General features: G+C 38.2%; 2 protein-coding genes across 2 annotated transcripts; both read left to right on the forward strand.

Moving 5' to 3' along the window:
• Positions 1 to 833: 833 nt before the first annotated feature.
• On the forward strand, positions 834 to 2,003 carry LOC106976638 (olfactory receptor 6M1-like). Its single transcript, XM_015074064.3, has one exon. It carries the CDS (start codon positions 858 to 860, stop codon positions 1,803 to 1,805), a length of 948 nt encoding a protein of 315 aa, XP_014929550.3. The 5' UTR covers positions 834 to 857; the 3' UTR covers positions 1,806 to 2,003.
• A 20,109-nt stretch (positions 2,004 to 22,112) lies between these two features.
• Positions 22,113 to 23,068, forward strand: LOC106976637 (olfactory receptor 6M1-like). The gene has a single exon (XM_015074063.3). It carries the CDS (start codon positions 22,121 to 22,123, stop codon positions 23,066 to 23,068), a length of 948 nt encoding a protein of 315 aa, XP_014929549.3. The 5' UTR covers positions 22,113 to 22,120.
• The last annotated feature ends 3,647 nt before the right edge of the window (positions 23,069 to 26,715 follow it).

Here is a 26,715-nt window from a genome sequence, read left to right on the forward strand (position 1 = left end):
AAAGCTTTGGTATTCTTTTGGATCCTGCCATACACATGGCATTGCAGGGAACAAAAAAGAAACACACTGATCATTTTCCCAGTAGAGGTTTTTCAAATGTCTGAAATAGGTTATGCCAATGATGAACCATATATCATGCACCTACTTGCTCTGTAACAGTGTAGACATCAAAACCTTCTACCGGTATAAAAAATAAAAACAAAGAAAAACTATGTGGCCTTATGGAGATCAATTATTATCACATCAGAACAACTCAGGGACAACCAGAGATCACCTTAAGACTCATGCGATACCAATCACAAATGTGAGGAGAGACCAAGACAGGTTCTCTTTCATATGATGCTCTTGGTCAGTTTCGTAGTTTCTGCTCCTTTATGTAGATGATACCTGAAGGGTTGAGATGACTTGGAGAAAAGTAACTCAACTTTCCTTAACATTCCCTTTTACCATTTTGCAAATGGACTGACGGGATTCTCAGTTAAGGATTCTCTCTTCTCAAGCACAGAACTTAGCCAGGGAAACGGTAGATCAGGAAAAATGAAAGAGAGAAGGGAAGGAGCACGGGGTCCAAGAGATGACCATCATAAAGGCTAGAGCTTAATGAGACCATGGGGAAAACGTCATTCAACCAAAAATGTTAAATGTGAGAATACCGAGGTTAGAAGATGTCATGTAACTTACCAAGGTTCTATATTTATTAGAGTGAGTGGCAGGATGAAATCACTCTTGACTCTTGGTTCAAAGCATTTACTACTTTACATTTATCACTGATACTGAGAGTAGAAACTCATTTAAGCTGATTTTCATATCTGTAATTTTTTTTTCAGAGATGTGCTGCCCACTAAGTATTGCATGCCATGGATATGCAAAATCAGACCACAGTGACTGAATTCACCCTGACTGCCTTCCCTGTTATCTGGAAGCTTCAGATCTCCCTCTTTGTGGTCCTCTTGTTTATTTACATGTTAACTCTCACAGGAAATATTGTCATCATTTCCTTAATATGGGCTGATAATCGCCTCCAAACCCCAATGTACTTCTTCCTCAGTAATTTGTCATTTCTGGACATTTTATACACTACCTCAGTTACCCCAAAGCTATTAGCTTGTCTTCTAGAGGACAGGAAGACCATATCTTTTGCTGGCTGCATGATTCAAATATACTTCTTCTTTTTCTTGGGGACAGTGGAGTTTATCCTCCTAGCGGTGATGTCCTTTGACCGCTACGTGGCCATCTGTAACCCCCTGCGCTATACCATCATCATGAACAGCAACGTCTGTCTCCTATTGGTTCTGGGATGCTGGGTAGGAGCCTTCTTCTCAGTGCTGTGCCCAATTATTGTGGTGTCCAGACTATCCTACTGTTATAAAGAAATCAGTCATTTTTTCTGTGACATTGCCCCTCTGTTACAGGTGGCCTGCATAGACACTCATTTCATTGAGATGATAAACTTCCTCTTATCTTCCCTCGTCCTCCTGACCTCGCTGGTACTCACCATTGTGTCTTACACCTATATCATTTCTACCATTTTGCGCATCCCCTCAGCCCAAGGACGTCAGAAGGCATTTTCCACCTGTGCTTCTCACATCACGGTCGTCTCCATTGCCTATGGGAGCAACATCTTCATGTATGTGAGGCCCAGCCAGAGCCGTTCACTGGATTTTGACAAAGTGACTGCTGTCATGACTGTAATGGTGACCCCTCTTCTGAACCCTTTCATTTACAGTCTGAGAAATGAAAAGGTAAAAGAAGTTTTGAGAGAAGCAATCAACAAAATTATATCCTTATTACACAAGAGAACCTGAACGTTCGTTTGCTAAGAATGGCTTTTTTTTCAACTCTTGGACTCTGTGGAGAAAAGCATGCTTGAAGACCATAAAATCACAGATTTGTGGGAAGATATAAAAAGGCTTCATGTCACATCAGATACAAAGTATTGTAGTCAAGGTGCAGAGCAGACAATTCGAGCATAGAGAAAATAATAGGTTTGAGCCCTTTTTGGGCAATTCATGCACAAGATAACATAAATTAATGACAAATACTTATGTCAAAAATCTGAAATTTAAGCCTGGCTCTATTGTTTTTTTATCCCGTGAAACTTAGCCTATCTGAACCTTAGTTTACCTATCGGTAAAGTAGGAAATAGTTTATGCTTTTCCTTTCTCTTTTTTTTTTACTTTTTACTATAGGCTTAACCAAGATAGCCTAAGGAAACCAAACACAGTAAATATAAAATAATGCTCCCTCTCGGTATTTAAGATGATGAAAGATGATTGGCTTCATTCTTGACAGCTAAATACTATAGAAAAATATAGTAGGAGTAGTAATACAAAAATAAGGAAGAGCTGTAACATATCCCAGGGTTTCTATAGTGTGCCTAAATAGGAACTTATGTATCGATATACATGGAATTTATAAGAATATATATTATAACTCCTCTCAGTTCAAAATCCACATTCCTGGAAAGAGGATGCAATTGGCCCAATCGAAGTGAGATGTCCTCCCCTGATTCAGTTCTTTGTAAGAGGAAAGACTGGCAAAGAGTTACATTGCCTTCTGTTCTTACCATCACTGAACAGGTGCTATGGGACAAGTACTCTGAAAGACAGTGTAAATATAGGAATAAGACAATAAGCATCTGTAAGATCAAAATAGGTTATGACTGGAGTGGTCATTAACCTTCCAGCTGCATGAACAATGACTGACACCTTAAGAATTGACGTGACTCTATCTTGGGAAAACAGGCAGAGAAAGTGCTTCCTTAAGGATTGATTCAGAATGTCATAAAAGAACACCATCCATCCTAAGAGATTGCGGCAAACAAATGTCTAAAGATCAGAAGAAACTAGAACAATATCACCAGGAATGAAGCACTCATATAACGATCTGCTATGCACTCATTACCAGACACTAAATGAGATGCAATTTAGAAAGTTACTATATTAGCTTCCTAATGCTGCCATAACAAAGTTAGCGGCTTAAAATAACACAGATTTATCATCTGACTGTTCGGTGGGTCACAAGTTCAATACAAGCCTCCCCAGCCCAAATTCAGCAGGCTGCATTCCTTTCCAGGAATAGGGGAAAATCCATTCCCTATCCATCTGACTTGTAGACAGAATTCCCTTCCTTGAAGCTGTGAGACCAAGGTCCTGTTTTCTTGCTTGCTGGCTATCACCCAAGGGCCGTTCCCAGTTTCTAGAAGATGCTTCAGTCCTTGACTCATGGCCCCCCTTCCTCTACCTTCAAAGCCAACAATAGCAGGACATGTACCTCTCAAGTTTCAAATCTCTCCTTCTTCCATCTCCCCTATGACTTGGCTGACAAAGTTCTCCACTTTTAAGGACTCATTGGATAGGAGTGGGCCCACCCTAATATCCAGAATAATATCACCAACTCAAGGTCCTTTTCCTGCATTACATTTACAAAATCCTTTCTGCCAAGTAAAGTAACATATTCACAGATTCTGGGAATTAGGACATGAATATCTTTAGGTGTCATTATTCTGCTTGCCAGCATTATGTTGCTAGTGGTCATGATCCAAGAAAGGAAAAATAAAGAACAGAGCACAGTAGAATTTTTTAAAGCCAATATTAAATCCTAAACTCTCTCATTGTCATCACTTAAAACCAGAAGTACTTATAAACCCCAGATAATGACAGACCAGAAAAAAATCAGCAAAATATCTGGGCAATGCATATTTTAAATTAACCATGTTTGTTTTTCTTTAAATTATTGTTAGGCAGAGATGATATAGTGTCCCTTTGTGCTGTTTTCCTGTTTTTCATGAGTTACTCAATACCCTATTCTAGTATCATTAATACAGAAAAGAGAAACTGGAGTGCATAAGGGAAATGAAGCAAAATTTTGGTCCCCACCTGGGGCTGGCCCCAGGTTGGCCAGGCTTGCAACTGCAAATATAAAAAGACTTCATAAACTCTGAAAAATAACACAAATATACTGTTTTACTTTGATGTTGATTATTATTCTTATGATCAACACTTCTTTAATGTTTATTTATTTTGAGAGAGAGAGAGAGAGAGCATCCGTGGCGGGGGGGGGGGGGGGGGGGGAAGAGAAAGAGGGAGAGAGAGAATCCCAAGCAGACTCACCACTGTCAGCACAGAGACTGATACAGGGTCCAATCCCACAAACCATGAGATCATGACCTGAGCCAAAACCAGAGTTGGACACTTAACCAACTGAGCCACCCAAGCACCCCATGATCAATATTGTTATAAGAGAGGATAATAATAGCAGTTTCTACATTGATTCTAATAAGTTAAGTTAGTACAAAGATGACTGAGAAGTAGTCTAGTTTAAAACTTAGTGATAGTTTAAGAGTTTGGATTGACAGTCAATGTCAGTTTGAGATCATTGTTTCTTGTCGGGTAACTGAATGTTTTCTTTCACTGTCTAATATTAGTTGAATTTATGGTTGTTTGGGTTAGTTTTGGCTCAAGATCTGTCCCAAATTTTGGGACCCCTGTAAAGTCCCTTACTTTTCCCATATTCAACCATGACAAGGCATTTTACCTTTTTCAATATGAGAGAAGGAGGAGGAATAGACCAAAAGAGCCAGTAGAAAATTCAAAGCACATCCACTTGCTGGATAAGCTAGATAACTTCCTCCAACTATGGATGAAGGGCATCCCAACCAGGGAAACACTGTCAAATGTAATGAGTTTAATGAATTCACTGATCCTTCCACTTGCCAGGTAATTCTCACGTGCTCCTTCTTCCTGACTCAGTTGTAATACAGTATTCAGTAACAACAACTATGAACATACACCTCAATCACATCACAAGAATGCGATAAAACATACCAAATTATTGTCATCAGTAGTCAAGAGTTTAGATAAGCTACTCCGTTTGGCACCCATTTGGCCAACCATTTGGCCAACCAGCACCCGTTTGGCCAACCCATTTGGCCAAGCAGGCTGCTGTGACTTTAAAGTGACACTAGTCCCCTCATGTAAGCACACGCCCTAGATAGCAGTCTGCAGAGTCACAGACATAGGTCACTTTCTGACCCGACCTCCCCCACGGTTCTTGTGCTCAACCATCTTCCCCATCCACCAGCACCTCCCTTTATGCGCCCCTTCAATAAGGCCCCAGTGCAACTTACCAAAACTCACTCTTTTGGTTACAATTGACCGATGTGGCTTTAGCCTGGGAACCCCAAAGCCCTCCAGGTTCTAATGAAGGCATATGCCCCGGGTGATTCCTCTCTGTCTGCATTCTGCCTCCAAGAGAAGCCCCCCCAAGGTATGCCAGGTGCCTCCTCCAAGACCTGTGAGTAATAAACTCTATCATAACTCCTCTTGTGGTCTGTTCAACTGCAGCTCACCCTCAGCAGGCACCCTCTTCTCCACTTAAGAAATATTAACTTGACAAATTAATAACAGGGGGGTACAACCACAGATGAGTGTTTGCTTCATTGTTGAAATATACTAAAATGTGTGTGTGTGTTGTGTGTGTGTGTGTACATGTGGTACATTTCAGAGGTATGTATTTTGTCTGATATCTTTAAAAACTCTTTATTAAAAACAATTATTCATCATCTAGAATTGCTGGCTTATCCCAAGGATGTTCTTTAACGTTAACAAGGGATTCATTCAGTAACACACTTTCTTTTTTTAATGTTTTATTTATTTATTATTTATTTATTTTTGAGAAAGACAGAGAGACAGAGAGACAGAGAGAGTGAGCGTAAGTGGGAAAGGGGAAGAGAGAGAGGGAAACAGAATCTGAAGCAGGCTCCAGGCTCCGAGCTATCAGCACAGAGCCCCACACAGGACTCAAACTCATGAACCGTGAGATCGTGACCTGAGCCAAAGTCAGACTCTTAACCTACTGAGCCACCCTCGGGCCCCAAGATGCTTTCTGATTTTCAGCATTTGGCACTAAATAAGGCTCCTCTTTTTAAAATATGATAATGTCAAAAATAATAATGTGTAAGTTCTTTCTGGTTACAAAATTTATAGTAATGAATAGTTTTTTAAATCTTACCTTCTTTTAGGTTTTTTAGCCATTCTGAGCACAGACCTTGAAAAGAAACGACCATCATATAACCATGTAATTATTGGGTTTTTTTGTTTATTTTCTTTAATGTTCATTTATTTAGTTTTGAAAGAGAGAGACAGAGACCAAAAGCAGAGGAGATGCGGAGAGAGAGGGAGACACAGAATCTGAAGCAGGCTCCAGGCTCTGAGCTGTCAGCACAGAGCCTGACACGGGGCCCAAACCCACGGACCATGAGATCATGACCTGAGCTTAAGTCGGACGCTTAACCAACTGAGCCACCCAGGCTCCCCAACCATCAATTATTGTAAAAAAGAGGAACTTGAAATAACACAGTAAATAAGAGAACACTATATATGACCAGTAGATAAAATATCAAGTTATTCTATTGCTATTAATAATTATATAGTCTCATCATGTGCTGAAATGCATGCATACGCCCTCCTGACGTAGAACTGAATTCAGAGTCATCACCTAACTTTAGGAGAGAAAAAGTGCAGTGTATCATTTCACTTGTGTAGGCAAACACGTCTCATCCCATGTAGGCCACAGAGAATACGACTGATTTGGGCAAGGCTATATTCTGCATGAATCCTGGAAATTAGTTTCCCCTCATTAGTGCTTACACTTACTACGTTCATCCCATTAAATCCAAGAAAGAGGTTATTCTGCTATGGTTATAGCAATGAATTAAGAGGTGGAAATGAAATGATAAAAACAAGAAACAGCTTGGTGGAAAAAGTTGTCTGGGATTGCTAGACCCTGGCATACAGTATACCCTCACTGCCCCCTTTTCTTGAGTAGGTAATACAAGCTATAGCAACTTGTCCCTGTATTCTCTTGTCATGCAGGGGCAAACTGCAAATCAATGATAAAAGGTGACTAAACAAAATCTCCTAGGCTTGAAGTAAATAATGTTAAATCATCTTTTTATTTAAAATGGTATTTCAGGGCACCTGGGTGGATCAGTGGGTTGAGCGTCTGACTTCAGCTCAGGTCATGGTCTCATGCCTTGTGGGTTCAAGCCCTGCTGACAGCTCAGAGCCTGGAGCCTGCTTCGGATTCCGTGTCTTCCTCTCTCTCCCTGCCCCTCCCCTGCTCATGTTCTGTCTAAATTTGTCTCTCAAAGATAAATAAACTTTAAAAGAAATTTTTTTACTGATATTTCAAAGGGAAGTATGAAATATTTTAAATTGAGTGAAAGAATTTAAATGTGAAAGAATGAAAATATAACACAGCTAATTACTGCCTGTGGAATAATTTCCACATTTAAATTCATTTATCAACAATTTTTCATAAACTTTAAAATAAAACAACTGAACATTAAACTCAACAGAATAGGAAAAGAGGGATAGAACAAATAAACAACAACAAAAAAGTGGAAATTATAAAGATAATTTCAGATATAAATGAAATAGGACTTTATAAATGACAACAACAACAAAAACCCACAAACCAAAACCCAGTCCTGAGAAAAGCTTTCTAACATAAGTACACCCCTGTCAAGATTTATCAGTGGTAGAGAGAAAGTAAAGAGAGAAAAGATGAAAAAATAAATGAAATATAGAATAAAAAGTAGAAAATACACATACAAGCATGGAATAAATTTTAAAACCCAGATGAGTTTTAAATAAAGATATTAAAACCTGAGATTCAATACACGAATTCCCAAAAGAATACAAAATGTCAAAAGGTGTACTGAGAGAAATAGAAAACATAAACAGGCAAATTAGCATTTATGTATATTAAAATAATCATTTAAAACTCCCAGCAAACGAGGAGCAGAAAACCATATAGATGACTTCTGACAAATTTGGGTAAGCAAATAATTCCTATCTTATAGAAAATATTCCAGATAATAGAATTTTAAAACATCTATTGACAAAATCAGGGCACCTGGGAGGCTCAGTCAGTTAAGCTTCTGATTTCAGTTCAGCTCATGATCTCCTGGTTTACGAGTTTGAGCCTGCATCAGGTCTGTACTGACAGCTCAGAGCCTGGAGCCTGCTTCAGATTCTGTCTCCCTCTCTCTCTCTGCCCCTCCCCTGCTCATGTTCTCTCTCTCTCTCTCTCTCTCTCTCTCTCTATCTCAAAAATAAATAAAAACATTAAAAAATAAATAAATAAAATAAAACTGACAAAATCATCAAAAAGAAAGAATAAAGTTGAGGGCATTTACAACTGATTTCAAGATTTCCAGATTTTTTAAAAATACGGAGTACATGGGATCAGCATAAGGATAGGTTAAAATCAGTGGAACAAAACAGAAAATTGAGAGATAAACCCACAGATATTCTTGCAAAGATGACAAGCCTAATCAAAAATCCAAGCTTTTCCAAGAAATGGTGCTGTAACAACCAAATATTCATATAAAAAAATCACAATTGCATCCGTCCATACATCAACTAAGCTAAAACCACAAAGTTCGTAGAAGACACAGGGAAAAAAAAAACCTGTGACCTTGGAGTAACAAACTTCTTAGAAAAGGAAAAAAAGAAAAAAAAATCAATGCTAACCTTCAAAAAACAATTTATAGAATAGATTCCATCAACATTAAAATTTCCTTCTAGTCCAAATACAAAGTTAAGTAAATGAATCAGTAAGATAAAGACTTAGAAAAATATTTGTGATACACACATTTAACAAAGAATATGTATCTTGATTATATGGAAAACTCCTACAAATCAACAATAAAAACACAATTTTTAAAACCAATCTCGTTTTCAATACAAAGACCTCCTACAAATCAACAATAAAAAAGTTTTTTAAATGCACAATAAACTTGAACAGGAACTGTAGAGAAGACTTATTTCTGACCACTAGTAACATGAAAAAAATCTCAGCATTATTGGGCATCAAGAAAATGCATATTAACATCATATGGAGACATTTTACATCTACTAAATTAGCTAAAACTTTTTTTTTTTTTGAAGCAGGCAACATTAAGTGTTGGCAACGAGAATCTGAAATATAAAATTCTGGCATGAGTATAAAATAGTACAATCACTTGTGGAAATTCAGCATTTTTTCGGTAAAGTTAAACATACCTCTCTACCCTATGAGCTGACAATACTATACCTAGTACTGTTTCCAATTTAACCAAGAGAAATGAAAACATAGGTCTATAAAAAAAAATACTTAAGTGTACAAAACATATTTATTCATAATAGCTAAACACTAAACATAACCCAAATGTCTATCCACAGGATACTGAATAGATAGATGTGATATGTTTTGGCAATGGAATATTATTCAACATTAATATGGAGGAAGCTACTGAGGCATACAATAACCTGCATGAATTTTGAAAAATATTATGTTGAACAAAATCACCCAAATGCAAAAGAACCATATGATTACATTTTGTGAAGTCCACAAACAGGCAATTCTGACCTATGCTAATAGAAATCAGAAAATTATTGCAGGCAATGAAAGGTATACAATGACTGGGAAGGATGTGAAGGAACTTTCTAGGACAAATAAAATGTTCTATATCTTCTTTGAACAGGTAGGTGGTTTATGGTCATATACCATCATCAAAGCTTTCAAGCTAAATTTTTAAAAAATTTTTTTAATTTATTTATTTTTGAAGGAGAGAAAGACAGAGCATGAGTAGGGGAAGACCAGAGAGAGAAGAAGACACAGAGTTCGAAGCAGGCTCCAGGCTCTTAGCTATCAGCATAGAGCCCTATGCAGGGCTCGAACTCGTGAACTGTGAGATCATGACCTGAGCCGAAGTTGGCCACTTAACCGACTGAGCCACCCAGGTACCCCTCAAACTAAATTTTAAATTATGGTGCCTTTTATGTATAAATTAAACCTCAAAAAAATTTTTCTTATATCTCCACATAAGGAAAATTCCAGGCTCAGATACATTTACAAGCGAATTTATCAAATATATAACTCACCAAGAGAACTTTTTAATGTAAAAACTCTTACTAATTTTTAATATAATTTATTGTTAACTTGACTAACAAAGCAGTGTGTAAAGTTTTAAAGGCTACTTTAACTTAGATCTCAACATCAGATTATATAAGAAAGAAAAAGTATGGGCTAATCTCACCCATGAATCCAGATGAAAAAATCTTCAAGAAAATACTAGCAAACAGGATTCAGATATGTGCAAGAGTTGGGTGTATGCCAGGAATGCAAAAATAGTTTGACATCAAAAAGTCAAAAGCCACAATTTACCATGCCAACACAAACTATTTTTCTTTGTAAGAGACGCAGAATATAGCTGATAATATTCAACCTCCATTAATTATAAAACTTCTTTGCAAACTAATTATAAAACTTCTTTGCAAACTACAGGAAAATTGTCTTAATCTGATAAATAGTATTTATATCTAACACATTCAAAAATTATCGTTTTTGGGGCGCCAGGTGGCTCAATCTGTTGGGTGTCCGACTTCAGCTCAGGTCATGATCTCACGGTCCGTGAGTTCGAGCCCCGCATCGGGCTCTGTGCTGACAGCTCAGAGCCTGGAGCCTGTTTTGGATTCTGTGTCTCCCTCTCTCTCTGACCCTCCCCCGTTCATGCTCTCTCTCTGCTTCAAAAATAAATAAATGTAAAAATAAAAAAATTTTAAAAATTATCGTTTTTAATAATGATACATGTTCCCCCTTAAAATAACAAATGAAGTGTGCCTGAGTGGCTCAGTTGGTTAAGCATCCAACTCTTGATCTCAGCTCAGGTCTTGATATCAGGGTTGTGAGTTCAAGTCCTGAATTGGGCTCCACGTTGGGCATGGAACCTACTTAATAAAATAAAATAAAATAAATATAAATAAATAAATAAACAAATAAAATAACAAATGAGAAAACATATCACCATTTCTATTAAATATTAAATATCATCCATTAAAGCCTAGCCTATGGAGTAAGAAAAAAGAAAAATTAAAAGGTATAAGGAATGAAGAAAAAGTAAGGCTGTTTTGCAAGATTCAAGCGTAACATGAATGGAAAACTCTTATCTTTTTGCTCTGTCACCCTTACAAACCACTTCCATCCTCAAGGTCAACTTGTGGTCCTGAATGATTGTTGGCACTCTAGCTATTATATGTTAACCCCCAAACATGCAAGAAGGAATAAAGGAGAAAAGGATTATTCCCTCTCTTTTAAGAAACCTTAGTAGTAGACCCACTCAAAAATTCTATTTGCATCTGTTAGGCTAGAATTAGTCACATAGTTTCACCTATGTGAAAAAAATTAGATTAAGGAAATAGTCTCTTTTTTTCAGGCAGCAATACACTCAACTTAAAATAGCAATAGTCATACTAAAAAAGGAGAAAGATCATATATTCAAAATTGTGCAAAATATATTCTCTGACCAAAACAGAGTTAAACTAATAAAAGGGGTATGTATGAAATCCCAAAATATTTGGAAATTATAAAACAAAGACATTAAATGATCTATCGTCCAAAGAGGGGGTTGGGTGGGAAATTTTAAAATATTTTGAATTGAATGAAAATAAAAACACAGGGGCACCTGGCTGGCTCAGTCGGGGGAGCCTGTGACTCTTGATCTCGGGGTTGTGATTTCAATACCCACGTTGGGTGTAGAGATTATTTTAAAAACAAAATCTTAAAAAAGACAAAGGAAAAGACAAAGAAAATAAAAACACAATATAACAAAATTAGTAGCACACAACGAAGGGAAAGTTTAAAGAGAAAAATATAGCATTAAAAGCCTAGATTGGTAGGATCATTTTTGCACTGCTGGTGGGAGTGCAAACTGGTGCAGCCTCTCTGGAAAACAGTATGGAGGTTCCTCAAAAAATTAAAAATAGAACTACCCTACGACTCAGCAATCACATTACTAGGTATTTATCCAAGGGATACAGGTGTGCTGTTTCGAAAGGACACATACACCACGATGTTTATAGCAGCACATTGTATCAACAATAGCCAAAGTATGGAAAGAGCACAAATTTCCATCAATGGATGAATGAATAAAGAAGATGTGGTATATACATATAAGAAGATGTGTGGCATACACACACACACACACACACACACACACACACACAATGGAGTACTAGCCTGCAATCAAAAAGAATGAAATCTTGCCATTTGAGCAATGCGGATGGAACTAGAGGGTATTATGCTAAATGAAATTAGTCAGTCAGAGAAAGACAAATATCATATAACTTCATTCATATGAGGAATTTAAGATACAAAACAGATGAACACAAGGGAAGGGAAGCAAAAATAATATAGAAATAGGGAGGGAGACAAAACATAAGAGACTCTTAAATACAGAGAACAGAGGGTTGCTGGAGGGATTGTGATGGTGGGATGGTCTAAATGGGTCAGGGGCATTAAGGAAGACACTTGTTGGGATGAATGAGCACTGGGTGTCATACATAGGGGATGAATCACTAGAATCTACTCCTGAAATCATTATTGCATTATATGATAACTAACTTGGATGTAAATTAAAATAATTAATCAATTAATTTTTATATAAAGCTTAGATTCAAAAAGAAGTGAAGTCTCATATCAATGATCTAAGCTTGCACCTTAATAATCTGGCAAAAGAAGAACAAATTAATTCAAAAGGAAAGAAACAGCAAAAACGAGGAACCAGTAAAATTAATAGAGAAAAATCACAAAGAAAATCAATAAACCAGAAGTCTTTCCTGGTGACCTGACAGAAAGGGAAATGGTTTTTTTTTGGATACATGTAATCTACTTTGGTCTGTCATGATCTTTTATCATAACATTTAACATAAAATGTAAAAGTATGAGATATGCAAATAAGCAAGAAAATAATCCCAAATTGAGAGAAAAGATTAGTCAATGAGAGCATACTCCCAGATGCTAGAATTTGTAGACAAGAACTTCAAACTCACTACAGTTCATCTGTTAAAGAAATTAGTGAAAAGGGTGGAAAACAACCATGAAAAGATGTAAAATTTACTCAGAGATATGGGCAATATTAAAATGAATTTAATGGGAGCACCTGGGTGTCTCCATTGGTTAAGCATCCAGCTCTCGGTTTCTGCTCAGGTCATGATCCCGAGGTTTGTGAGTTCGAGCCAATTGTCAGGCTCAAGTGTGGAGCCTGCTCGAAATTCTCTCTCTGCCCCCCACCCCACTCACACACTCTCTCTCTCAAGATAAATAAACTTTAAAAAAAGAATATAAAATGAATTTAATGAAAGGCTGGAAGCAAAAGCTATACTATGAAAAATAAATCCATTCAATGGCAGTTTTTAACATAATTTATTGACAAATTGGTTTCCATACAACACCCAATGCTCATCCCAACAAGTCATTCCATGGTGTTAACAGAAGAAGAAAGGATCAGTAACCGTAAATAGCACTTAGTATAAACTATTCAAACTACAATACAAAGAAAAAGAAGAGTTTTTAAAGGTATCCAAGACATATGGGCTAATAGCAAAAGGTCTTACACATGTGTAAGTGGAGTTCCAGAATGGAATAGAGAAAAAACAGGACAGAAGACTATTAGAAGAGAGAAGAGAAAACATTTTCCAAATGTAATGAAACATATCAGCCCAAAGGTCTAAGAACCTTAGGAAGCCCAATTAGGATAAATTCAAAAAAAAGAAATCACTAGAAATTGCTCAAATGCAAAAACAAAGAGACAATATTAAAAATAGACAACAAAAAGCATTATGCTTCACTTCTCATCAGAAATAATGGAGGCCATGGCTCGCCTGGGTGGCTCAGGCATCAACTTCGGTTCAGGTCATAATCTCACAGCTTGTGAGTTCGAGCCCCACATCAGGCTCTGTGCTGACAGCTCAGAGCCTGGAGCCTGCTTTGGATTCTGTGTCTCCCTCTCTCTCTGCCCCTCCCCTGCTTGTTCTCTCTCTCTCTCAAATACAAATCAACATTAAAATTTTTTTTTAAAAAGAGACAAAGGAGGCCAGTATATGATGCAATGGCTTCTTTAAAGTGATAAGAGATTATAACAATATTTAGAGGATAAAGAACTGTTTACTATTGTCTCAGAGCTAAGCTAAGCTAAGCTAAGATGTAAGTGTTCAGAGACAGAGATCTCCGTGAGAAGCAAGACAACTTACCCTGATCAACTCAGATAATCTCAAAATATAAAGACAATAACCAGTGTTGACATGGTTGAAGGAGGGAGATTAGAAAGAGTGGCTGATAATAGTGATAAAGGTGTCAATTCATTAAGAGGATATAACAATTATAAGTATAAATGCACCCAATATCAGAGTCCTTAAATAAATTAAGCAAATACTAGCAGATCTGAAGGAAGAAGTAGACAACAATACAGTAAAATAATAGAGGGTTTCAACTTCCCACTTTCAACAATGGAAAGATCATTCAGACAGAAAATCAGTAAGAAAACATTGGACTTGAACTATACGTTAGACTGAACAGAACTAGCACCTTCAAAACATCTCATCCAACAGCAACAGAACACATCTTATTCTCAAGCACACATAGAACATTCTCAGGACAGAGACTATGTCAGGTCACGATACAAGTCTTAAGAAATTCAAGGAGACTGAAATCATACCAGGCACCAGAATTTCCTAACCACAATGGTATGAAACTGGAAATCAATCACAAGAAGAGAACTGGAAAAACTACAAATATGTGGAAATCAGTGATGAGAGGAAAGCTGTTTATGGATTAGAAGAATGTATATTGCAAACATGTTCATGCTAACCAAAGTGATCTGCAGATTCGATGCAATCTTTCTTAAAATTCTTCGGGCATTTTTCACAAACATAGGAAAACAATCCTAAAATTTATGTGAAACCATAAAAGATCCCAAATAGCCAAAGAAATTTCAAGAAAGAAGAACAAATTTGGAGGCATCGCACTTCCTGATTTCAAGCTATCTTATAAATATAGCTCTAGTAATCAAAACAATATAGTACTGACATAAAAATAGACACATAGACCAGTGGAAGAGAATTCAAAGCCCAGGTATAAGCCCATGCATATGTCATCAATCCATCCTTTTCAAGAGTGCCCAGAACACACAAAGGGGAGAGCTTCTTCAAAAAAATGATAATAGGAAAACTGGACATCGACATGCAAAAGAATGAAACTGGACCCTTACCTTACACCAATCACAAAAAGTACCTCAAAATTGATTAAAGACTTCAATGTAAGACCTGAAATCATCAAACTCCTGGAAAAAACAAAACAAAACAAAACAAAAAAACAAACATAGAGAAAAAGCCCCTTGACATTGGTCTTGGCAGTGTGTTTTTGATTTTTGGTTTTTGGTTTTTTTGTTTGTTTGTTTTTTGTCTTGTTTTGTTTTGTTTTGTTTGGATATGACATCAGAAGCACAGGCAAAAAAATAAATAAATAAACAAACGAGACTACCATCAGACTACAAAGCTTCTTCACAGCAAAGGAAACAACCAACAGAGTGACAAGGCAACCTACAGAATGGGAAAAATCTTTGAAAATTATATATCTTGATAGGTGTTCAATATTTAAAATACATAAGGAACTTATACAACTCAAATAGCGAAGAAAACAAATAACAAACAAAACAAAACAAAAACATATAACCCATTGAAAAATGGGCAAAGTATTTGAATAGACATTTCTCCAAAGAAGACCTGCAAATGGTCAATACACTAAAAAGTGTTCAATATCACTACTCAGGGAAATGCAAATCACAACACAATGAGAAATCACCCACACCTGTTAGAATGGCTGTCATCAAGGGTCTCCTGGTGGCTCAGTAGGTTAAGCATCTGACTCTTGATTTCGGCTCAGGTCATAATCTCATGGTTCGTGGGATCCAACCCCACATTGGGCTCTGGGCTGACAGGGTAGAGCCTGCTTGGGATTCTCTCTCTCTCTCTCTCTCTCTCTCTCTCTCTCTCTCTCTCTCTCCTTCCCTCCCCCTCCTCTGCTTGTACTCTCTCTCAAAATAAAAATAAACATTAAAAAAAAAGAATGGCTGTCATCAAAAAGACAACAGATAACATGGCGGCAAGGATGTGGGAAAATGGCATTTTTGAGCATTATTGTTGGTGATATGAATCGTTCAGGTACTATGGAATACACTGTGGAGGTTCCTCAGACGCATAAAAATAGAAAGCCCATAAGATTCAGCAATTCCGCTGCTGGGTATATATCCAAAGGAAACAAAATCGGTGTCTCAAAGAGATATCTGCACTCTCATGTTCATCATACCATGATTCACAATAGCCAAGATAGGGAAACATCCTCAGTGTCCATTGATGGATGAGTAGATAAAGAAGATGCAGTATATATACAATACAATATTATTCTGCTTAAAAAAGAAGAGAATCCTGCCACTTACAATAACATGGATGAGCCTAGAGGATATTATGCTAAGTGAAAATAGAACATGTAAAAAAATACTATATATGCTCTCACCTTTTCATGCAATAAAAAAAAGTCAAACTTGCAGAAACAGCAGAATGGTGGTTATCAGAAGCTAAGGAATAAAGGAAGATGGAGAGGTGCTAGGCAGAGACACAAAACCCTCAGTTATAAAATGAATAAGCTCTGTATATCTAACATACAGCATGAGGACCACAATTAGTAATGCTGTACAATGTGCTTGAAATTTGCTAACACAGTAGACCTTAAACATGCTCACCAAAAAGAAGCAGAAAGAAGAAAGAAAGAAAGAAAGAAAGAAAGAAAGAAAGAAAGAAAGAAAGAAAGAAAGAAAAGAGAGAGAGAGGAAGGAAGGAAGGAAGGAAGGAAGAAGGAAGGAAAGAAAAAGGAAAGGAAAGGAAAGGAAAGGAAAGGAAAGGAAAGGAAACTATATGTGGTGAAGGATGTGACAATAATTTTCCAAAATATATATTTACGTCAAATCTTCATGATGTACACTTCAAATAGATGCATTTCATTTATCAATCATACATCAATAAAGCTTAAAAATTTTTTTAATGTAATACATTAGATTATGCCACCAAATGTGCACTAAAATGGCTAAAATGTAAAAGACTGACACCAACACGCAAGGGTATGGGACTAGGAGAGTCTGATAGATTACCAGTACAAATGAAAATGGAACAATGACTTTGGAGAACATCTTGACAGTTTCTTATAAATAAACATTTACTTACCATGAAACATAGGAATCCTACTTCTAGGATGTATCTAACAGAAGTGAAAGCAGATGCTCAGATAATGCATGAACTGTTCTGGGCAGCTGGGTGTCTCAGTCAGTTAAACTTCCAATCCTTGATTTCGGCTTAGGTCATGATCTCACAGTTCAAGGGGTCGAACCTCAAATTGGGTGGTCTGTGAGCTGACAGCAGGGACCCTGCTTGAGATTCTCTCTCTCCCTCTGTCATTCTGCCCCTCCCCTGCTCTTGTGTGTGTGCTTACTCTCTCTCACTCTCTCTCTCTCTCTCTGAAAATACATAAATAGACATTAAAAAAATGAACTCTTTATAGATGTTTTATTCATAATAGCCAAATACTGGAAAAAACTCAAGTATCCATCATCTAGTGACTAGAGAAACAAACTGTGATATATCTACACAATCTATATTATAGATAATCCTCAGTTATACAAAGAAAGAAACTTCTGATACCAGAAACACTTGGATTAATCTCAAAGCATCTGATTAAGTTAAAGAAAACAAACGCAAAAAACTACATGCAGTAAGACTGCATTTAGAGAAATTTCCAGAAAATTCAACATTACATTGACAGAAAATGCATCAGTGGTTATCAGGAGCAGAGGTGGGGAGGGGAGTGCATTTACTAAGGGCACAGGGAACTTTCTAGGAGAATGAAATACTGTTAACCATCATAAAGGTACTGGTGGCTAAATGAGTGTATCTACATGTCAAAACTCAACCAACTGTACACTTGAATTTTCTATTATGTGTACATCACACAGCAATAAGATAGATTTAAAATATGTACATAGACATAAAAATCTATGTAAATGATCTGTTTGGAAAGCAACTTAAAGCTTATTTCAGTATATTATGGTCATTTCAGAAAAAACATGCTTTAAGTTTTCCAAGTTTCTAGTTCCCTAAGGCTTTAAACCAGCTCTATAAATTTCTCTCTAAATAAGTAAAATAAACAACCAAGAGATTCTCCCAGGAGACCTTAACTTTATAACTGATTCGTTACTTCAATTCTCACGTTCTGTGATTGCAGTAGTCATAATGAACCTTTTTTTATGCCATAATCCCAGGTGCCATTGTAAACCAAATCTCTGAAGGTGAACACAGAATCTCATTAACTATCAAAGGTCATATTCAATAGAGGCAGAGTAATGTTATTTTCTGGAGAGAGTAAATAAAGACAGTTACATTTACAATCAAGTCACAAAATCCCCAATGAATGAACAGCGGTGACCTAACAAAGGGTGACAGTTCAGAGAGATGTTCCAGTGAAAGCAAATATGAATTCTCCTGACAATCAGGCCCATGAGGGTCGAATGAGTTGCCTCAAGAAACAGTGAGTTTAGCATCACTGGACGGTACCCTGGTGGAGACATTGCAGGGTATTTGGGGGCCGGCTGACTCATCCGCCTGTGGAGTTCTCTTCTGCTCTAACGTCCTGTGTTTGAATAATTCCACGTTTCTGGGTGCATCCACAGAAGAAAGAGAAATTCACTAAATAGAGAGGAAATTACATTCCTGCAACGAAAACCAAACAAAGAGACAGAAACCCAACTGAAATTTGAGAAGCTTTTGGTCACTTTTGCCAGAGATCCAAAATAAGAGTCAGAGGACCTGCTCGTGACTCAGTTGTGTGGGACTCCCCCATTCATCGCCAAACCTCACTCTTCTGCTCTTCTTGGCAAAAATGTGCTTCAGAGTCCACATTACTTGAAACTCAGAGGAATACCTGAGATGGAGACTCACTGGACGTGTAACATGAAAGATTAAATGATAATATACCACTTGGATTCATCCTGGTGTAAGTCAGGATTTAAATTTTTCTGTGGAAATACAAAAAAGAACTGAAAAAAACTGATACAAGTTACTAAAAAGGACTGTTTTCCATTCAGAGGAAGATGGATGGAACACTTCAGCAAACACCGAATAACCATTTGGTGTGGTTCTGAAAGGGCGGTTAAGTACCACGTGGGAAAACAGACTCAGGCTAAGACTGAGATTTACACAGAATCCAACACTGAAGCAATAACAGAATTTAAAGAAAAACGGAAGGGATGCAGGAGGAAAAACATACCCAGATTTGAGTTTGTTAACATACTTGAATGGAGAAAATACCAACTGTGTGACAATCGGCGTGATGTAAGTATCCTATAATATGCAATTATCCGTATTTATATGTTAATCAGTTTGGGTCTCACTACATTTGTTTACATGTATATTTGACGAGTTGAATTACTGCTTTCCCAAAACTTCTACTGTCAGCAGACGTCAAGTATTAGAACTCTACCCTAAGTCTGAAGATGAAAGTTTTTAGTGTACTTCAGTTACAATTAAACTTTGTCACATTTTACTGACAGCAGCAAAGATCCCCAATTATCTCTCACCCTCATTCCCCACTACATCTTAGTTCTTTTCTGTTTCTGCTTCCCCATCCCAATGTTCTTATTAACAAACATGTACTGAACACCAAGTATATAAACATTACTGGGCTGGGCCCTAGCTGAGGATCGGAACCTGGAGTGTCATTATCCTCACGTTAGAGAGAAAACAGTCAAGACAGGGTACTTACGAGTGTCATTAAAGGCCACTCACTCGAGTGGCCACAAGAGAAAAAAGTAAACCACACAGGTTCTCTGATTGAAAGTCTGCTATGATTTTTCCATTAGTCCACATTTATCTCACTAAATCCGGCATCTTGAAACATGCAAATATGCAATTCAATACCATTTTTTAGGATCCACAAATGGTAATGAAGAAAAAAATCTCCCCTCCACCAATGAAAACCTTAAGTTGGCAAACTTATAATTAAATTGTCAGACACAGATGGTCTAATCCACACCCATTTCCCCTTAGACATGATGGGCTCTGGAGAGCACAGAGGTCATCTAGAGAAGACCCACACAAAGCCGAGTTCTTTTCCACTATCATGAACTGAAGAGACTCCCCAAAGGAGAGCAATGCTACAGCTTTAGTTCGTCTCAGAGAAGTTTATTTGACCCTTACTCAGCAGAACAGAAAGCTCTCCAAGCCCCTTTCTTCCATTCCTATATGACCCAATGACAACCATGGCAAAGAGCAATTCTATTTGTGTCCAACCCTCCCAGATTCTTGTTATTAAAACCTGGCACGGTGTTTTTGAAGATCCCAAACTGTCTGACTCTTACAATACCAGACAGGAATCAAGCTCCCATCAGGCTCATCAAAGACTACAGAGGCAAGAAGGAAAACGATGACAGTACAGATGTTGTGAAACAATTGGCTAGATGAATGGAAGGAACAATGGAGTAGATGACAGGCAGTTCGTGAGAATGCACATCAGTGTGTCTTAACACCCGCTCATCTCTGGTGTTGTCAGTAAGGAGGGCGGGAAGGGGGAAATGAAGGGAATTTCAAAGCACTTCTACTTGTACACATACCATGCTCTATTCTGTCTTTGCATTAGACCTTAGTAACATTAACACATGTCCACCCGGATATGGTTATGCCTTCTTGTGCTGTAGAAATCAGTCTGGAAGTTTGTTACCTGGATGCAGCAGCAGTGGGGGGTGGGAGCAATATTATCGTATTAGTGGTGGAAACACACCGGCTGGTACCAAGACCCTATTTCAATAGATCAGACCCTTTAAGGTCCTGTGATTACTTAAAAGCAGTTTGGTCTTGAAATAAATGAATGGTGAATACAAATAATGAGCAACTACGAGGACCAGAAAAGTCACAGCAAACTTTTCAAATGGAAATCCACTCCCCCCAAAAAAGTCTTTAAGGCAAAGGAAGACTCCTAGAAATTACTTTTCAGAGAGAGAGTGCCTGAGGAAAAAGACCTTCTTTCAAGAGGAACTCAGTGGGTTCCAAACCTAGAGACAACCTAGCTCAGTTAATAAATTGGTCATTTTCACATAAAACTAAAGGATTAGCTACAAAATAAAACACCAAAAGGCAGAGCTTCACTGAAGGATACAGACATGCAGTACATGTTCAGCAAACCTGAGCCGTATTCCAAGATGAGCGTTGCAAACTCCATCATCATTCTTTCACTACTGTTAACAAGCTGATTGTTCAAATTGCTGAAAAGAATGTGAGGTATAAGAGACCTATTTAAGACAACCTGTAAGAATTCCCAGTCAAGGAATGGAAGGGAAAAGCTTTGGTATTCTTTTGGATCCTGCCATACACATGGCATTGCAGGGAACAAAAAAGAAATACACTGATCATTTTCCCAGTAGAGGTTTTTCAAATGTCTGAAATAGGTTATGCCAATGATGAACCATATATCATGCAACTACTTGTTCTTTAACAGTGTAGACATCAAAACCTTTATATCAGTATAAGAAATAAAAACAAAGAAAGCAATGCAGCCTTATGGAGATCAATTATTATCACATCAGAACAACTCAGGGACAACCAGAGATCACCTTAAGACTCATGCGATACCAATCACAAATGCGAGGAGAGACCAAAACAGGTTCTCTTTCATTTGATGCTCTTGGTCAGTTTCATAGTTTCTGCCCCTTTATGTAGATGATACCTGAAGGGTTGAAATGACTTGGAGAAAAGTAACTCAACTTTCCTTAACATTCCCTTTTACCATTTTGCAAATGGACTGACGGGATTCTCAGTTAAGGATTCTCTCTTCTCAAGCACAGAACTTAGCCAGGGAAACGGTAGATCAGGAAAAATGAAAGAGAGAAGGGAAGGAGCACGGGGTCCAAGAGATGACCATCATAAAGGCTAGAGCTTAATGAGACCATGGGGAAAACGTCATTCAACCAAAAATGTTAAATGTGAGAATACCGAGGTTAGAAGATGTCATGTAACTTACCAAGGTTCTATATTTATTAGAGTGAGTGGCAGGATGAAATCACTCTTGACTCTTGGTTCAAAGCATTTACTACTTTACATTTATCACTGATACTGAGAGTAGAAACTCATTTAAGCTGATTTTCATATCTGTAATTTTTTTTTTTCAGAGATGTGCTGCCCACTAAGTATTGCATGCCATGGATATGCAAAATCAGACCACAGTGACTGAATTCACCCTGACTGCCTTCCCTGTTATCTGGAAGCTTCAGATCTCCCTCTTTGTGGTCCTCTTGTTTATTTACATGTTAACTCTCACGGGAAATATTGTCATCATTTCCTTAATATGGGCTGATAATCGCCTCCAAACCCCAATGTACTTCTTCCTCAGTAATTTGTCATTTCTGGACATTTTATACACTACCTCAGTTACCCCAAAGCTATTAGCTTGTCTTCTAGAGGACAGGAAGACCATATCTTTTGCTGGCTGCATAACCCAAACATACTTCTTCTTTTTCTTGGGGACAGTGGAGTTTATCCTCCTAGCGGTGATGTCCTTTGACCGCTACGTGGCCATCTGTAACCCCCTGCGCTATACCATCATCATGAACAGCAACGTCTGTCTCCTACTGGTTCTGGGATGCTGGGTAGGAGCCTTCTTCTCAGTGCTGTGCCCAACTATTGTAGTGTCCAGACTGCCCTACTGTTATAAAGAAATCAGTCATTTTTTCTGTGACATTGCCCCTCTGCTACAGGTGGCCTGCACAGACACTCATTTCATTGAGATGATAAACTTCCTCTTATCTTCCCTCGTCCTCCTGACCTCGCTGGTACTCACCATTGTGTCTTACACCTATATCATTTCTACCATTTTGCACATCCCCTCAGCCCAAGGACGTCAGAAGGCATTTTCCACCTGTGCTTCTCACATCACGGTCGTCTCCATTGCCTATGGGAGCAACATCTTCATGTATGTGAGGCCCAGCCAGAGCCGTTCGCTGGATTTTGACAAAGTGACTGCTGTTCTCACCACTATGGTGACGCCTCTTCTGAACCCCTTCATTTATAGTCTAAGGAATGCAAAGGTAAAAAAAGTTTTGAGAGAAGCAATCAGCAAAATCATGTCCTTATTACACAGGAGAACTTGAACTCTCTTGCCTAGGCGAACTTGTAAGTTCATTTGCTAAGAATGGCTATTTTCAACCCTTGGACTCTATATGGAGATATGCATGCTTGAAACCACAGAATCAAAGATATGTGGGAAGATATAAAAAGGCTTCATGTCACATCAGATACAAAGTATTGTAGTCAAGATCCAAGGGAGGCAATTCAAGCATAGAGAAAATAACACATTTTGAATTCTATTATTAGACCATCTCACACACAGAATATCATGAATCAATGAAAAATACTTAACTGAAGTCAGAAAACCCTGAATTTTAAGCCTGAGTCTATTGCTTTTTTTTTTTTTTATCATGTGGCACTTAGCATATCTGAACCTTAGCTTTTTCAACAGTAATGTGGGAAATACATTTGGTGATTTTCCTTTTTCTCTTTGTTATTAGAGGCCCAACCAAGATAGTCTAAGAAATACAGCCATGGGTAACTAATGGTGAGCACTTCTAACTGGTTCTTTTCAGATGTTTGAGATGCCTGGCTTCATCCCTGACAGCTAAAGACTGTAGATACTAACAGAAACAAGGAAGAAGAATATCCCAGGTTTGTACAGCATACTTAAATATGTACATCTGTATATCTCACCTCATCCTCTTAACCTTGAGAAGCTGATACTATTATCTCCAAAACCGAGGTCCACAGAGGTTAAGCCTCTTGCCCCAAACCATACCCTGGAGGGTGGCACAAATTTAAAGAATGCAGATTTCAGTCTACTTTACACCTCACTGTACCAGGAAGAAACTTTAGAGGGAAAAGAGTTAACCTGGAAGTTATCCACTTTTTTCTGAAACCAGGGCATTGCCTGCCTGCCCTAACTGTCTGGCAGACCTGCAGATAAGGGCAGACCAAGATACAGTTAGAATGGACCATGAGAGGGGCGCCTGCACGGCTCAGTCGGTTTGAGCGTCCGACTTCGGCTCAGGTCGTGATCTCGGGGGTTTGTGGGTTTGAGCCCCGTGTTGGGTTCTGTGCTGACGGCTCAGAGCCTGGAGCCTGCTTCGGATTCTGTGTCTCCCTCTCTCCGCCCCTCCCCTGCTTATGATCTGTCTCTCTCATTCTCAAAAATAAACATTAAAAAAAATTAAAAAAAAAAAAAAAAGAATAGACTGTGAGAGGCAACTGGCTTGGAAGGAAAACCAGTTATCTTGAGACCATAAATGGACCAGGGAGTCTAGACTAATCAACTGTGGCAGCTGGCCAATGTGACAACCATATCCAGAAAAAATAAGCATCCTAGAATTCCTCTGGTTCGGAGAAAACAAAAGCAAAAAACTAATCATGCTCGCTTTAGTAAAATTGTGTTTATGATAATAATAATCAACATATATAGAATCCCACAAGATAAGGAACAGGAAGACCTGGTAAGGGATGAGAATCAGGAATTAAAAAACCTTGAGGAACCAAGGCAGGTGCCCTCTTTGCCTCAGAATCGCTGATCCTTCTCTTGCTCTCTCTGGAGTTATATGATCTCTATATTACTATTTTTCTCCATGTATCTTGAGGTATGCTGAATAATGGTCCCCCCAAATATTCAGGTCCTAATCCCTAAAACCCATGAACGTAAGTAACAAATAAGGTACACGAGGCAAAGGGATCTCGCAGAGGTGATTAATTTAAAGATCTTGAGACAGGGAGGTCATCCTGGATTATCTAGATGGGTCCTCATTATAATCATAAATGTCATTATGTGAGAGACAATAGAGGGAGATTTTACCTCACAAGAGATGGTAATTTGATAACAGAAGCAGAGAGAAATTTGAAGATGCTGTGCTGTTGCCTGGAAGACAGAGGAAGGGGCCACGAGCTAAGGAATGCACTTCTAGAAGCTGGAAAAGGCAAGAAAATGAGTTCTTTTCTCTGGCACAGCCCACTGACACCTATTCAGGCCCATGGAAACCGATTTTGGACTTCTGGTCTCCAGACTGGGATAAAATATCTTAGTGCCGTTTTAAGACCCCCAACTTTGTTTGTTACTTCACTTCTCCGTGCACACAGAAGGTAATGGCTGCTTCAGTCATTTGTAAATAATGCCTATAGGCAGTCATAGATATATATTCATATATACAAGCATATATATTGAATGCACTTAAATATATTGATATACATGTAGACAGAGAATTTATTTGGATATATATTTAAAATTATCTCAGGTCAAAAGCCAAGTTCCTGGAAGGAAGATCCAATTGGTCCATTGGAGGTGAGATGCCCTCTCCTGATTCACTGATTTGTGACAGGAAAGGTTCACAAGGAGTTAAACTGCCTTCTATTCATGCAGCCACTGAGCAGGTGCCATGGAGACAAGCACAGCATAAGAAGAGGGAGAAAACAGTAGGTATCTCTAAGATCAAAAAGAGTCCCTACCCGTGTGGTCATTAACCTTCTAGCTGCATGAACAATGACTGACACCTTAAGAATTGACGTGACTCTAACTTGGGAAAACAGGCAGAGAAAGTGCTTCCTTAAGGATGGATCCAGATATGGATTCATATCATAAAGGAACACCATCCATCCTAAGAGATTGCAGCAAAAAAATGTCTAAAGATCAGAAGAAACTAGAACAATATCGCCAGGAATGAAGCACTCATATAATGATCTGCTATGCACTCATTACCAGACACTAAATGAGATGCAATTTAGAAAGTTACTATATTAGCTTCCTAATGCTGCCATAACAAAGTTAGCAGCTTAAAATAACACAGATTTATCATCTGACTGTTCTGTGGGTCACAAGTTCAATACAAGCCTCCCCAGCCCAAATTCAGCAGGCTGCATTCCTTTCCAGGGGCTCTAGGGGAAAATCCATTCCCTATCCATCTGACTTGTTGACAGAATTCCCTTCCTTGAAGCTGTGGGACCAAGGTCCTATTTTCTTGCTTGCTGGCTATCATCCAAGGGCCGTTCCCAGTTTCTAGAAGATGCTTCAGTCCTTGACTCATGGCCCCCCTTCCTCTACCTTCAAAGCCAACAATAGCAGGACACGTATCTCTCAAGTCTCAAATCTCTCCTTCTTCCATCTCCCCTATGACTTGGCTGACAAAGTTCTCCACTTTTAAGAACTCATTTGACTGGAGTGGGCCCCCCTTAATATCCAGGATAATATCACCAATTCAAGTGGATCAGTCAGTCGGTCAAGCATCCCACTTCAGCTCAGGTCATGATCTCATGATTTGTGAGTTTGAGCCCCATGTCAGGCTCTGTGCTGATGGCTCAGAGCCTGGAGCCTGCTTCGGATTCTGTGTCTCACTCTCTCTGCCCTTCGCCCACTCGTTCTCTGTCTCTGTCTCTCTCTCTCTTTCTCTCAGAAATAAACATTAATTTTTTTAATAAATAAACATTAAAAAATTAAATATATATATATATATATATATCACCAACTCAAGGTCCTTTTCTTGAACTACATTTGCAAAGTCCTTTCTGCCAAGTAAAGTAACATATTCACAGATTCTGGGGATTAGGACATGAATATCTTTAGGTGCCATTATTCTGCTTGCCAGCATTATGTTGCTAGTGGTAATGATCCAAGAAAGGAAGAATAAAGAACAGAGCACAGCAGGATTTCTTAAAGCCATTATTACATCCTTAACTTTATCTTTCATCACTTAAAACCAGAAGAATTTAC

The sequence above is a fragment of the Acinonyx jubatus genome, chromosome D1 (genome assembly GCF_027475565.1).
Source record: "Acinonyx jubatus isolate Ajub_Pintada_27869175 chromosome D1, VMU_Ajub_asm_v1.0, whole genome shotgun sequence".
Taxonomy (NCBI): Eukaryota; Metazoa; Chordata; class Mammalia; order Carnivora; family Felidae; genus Acinonyx; species Acinonyx jubatus.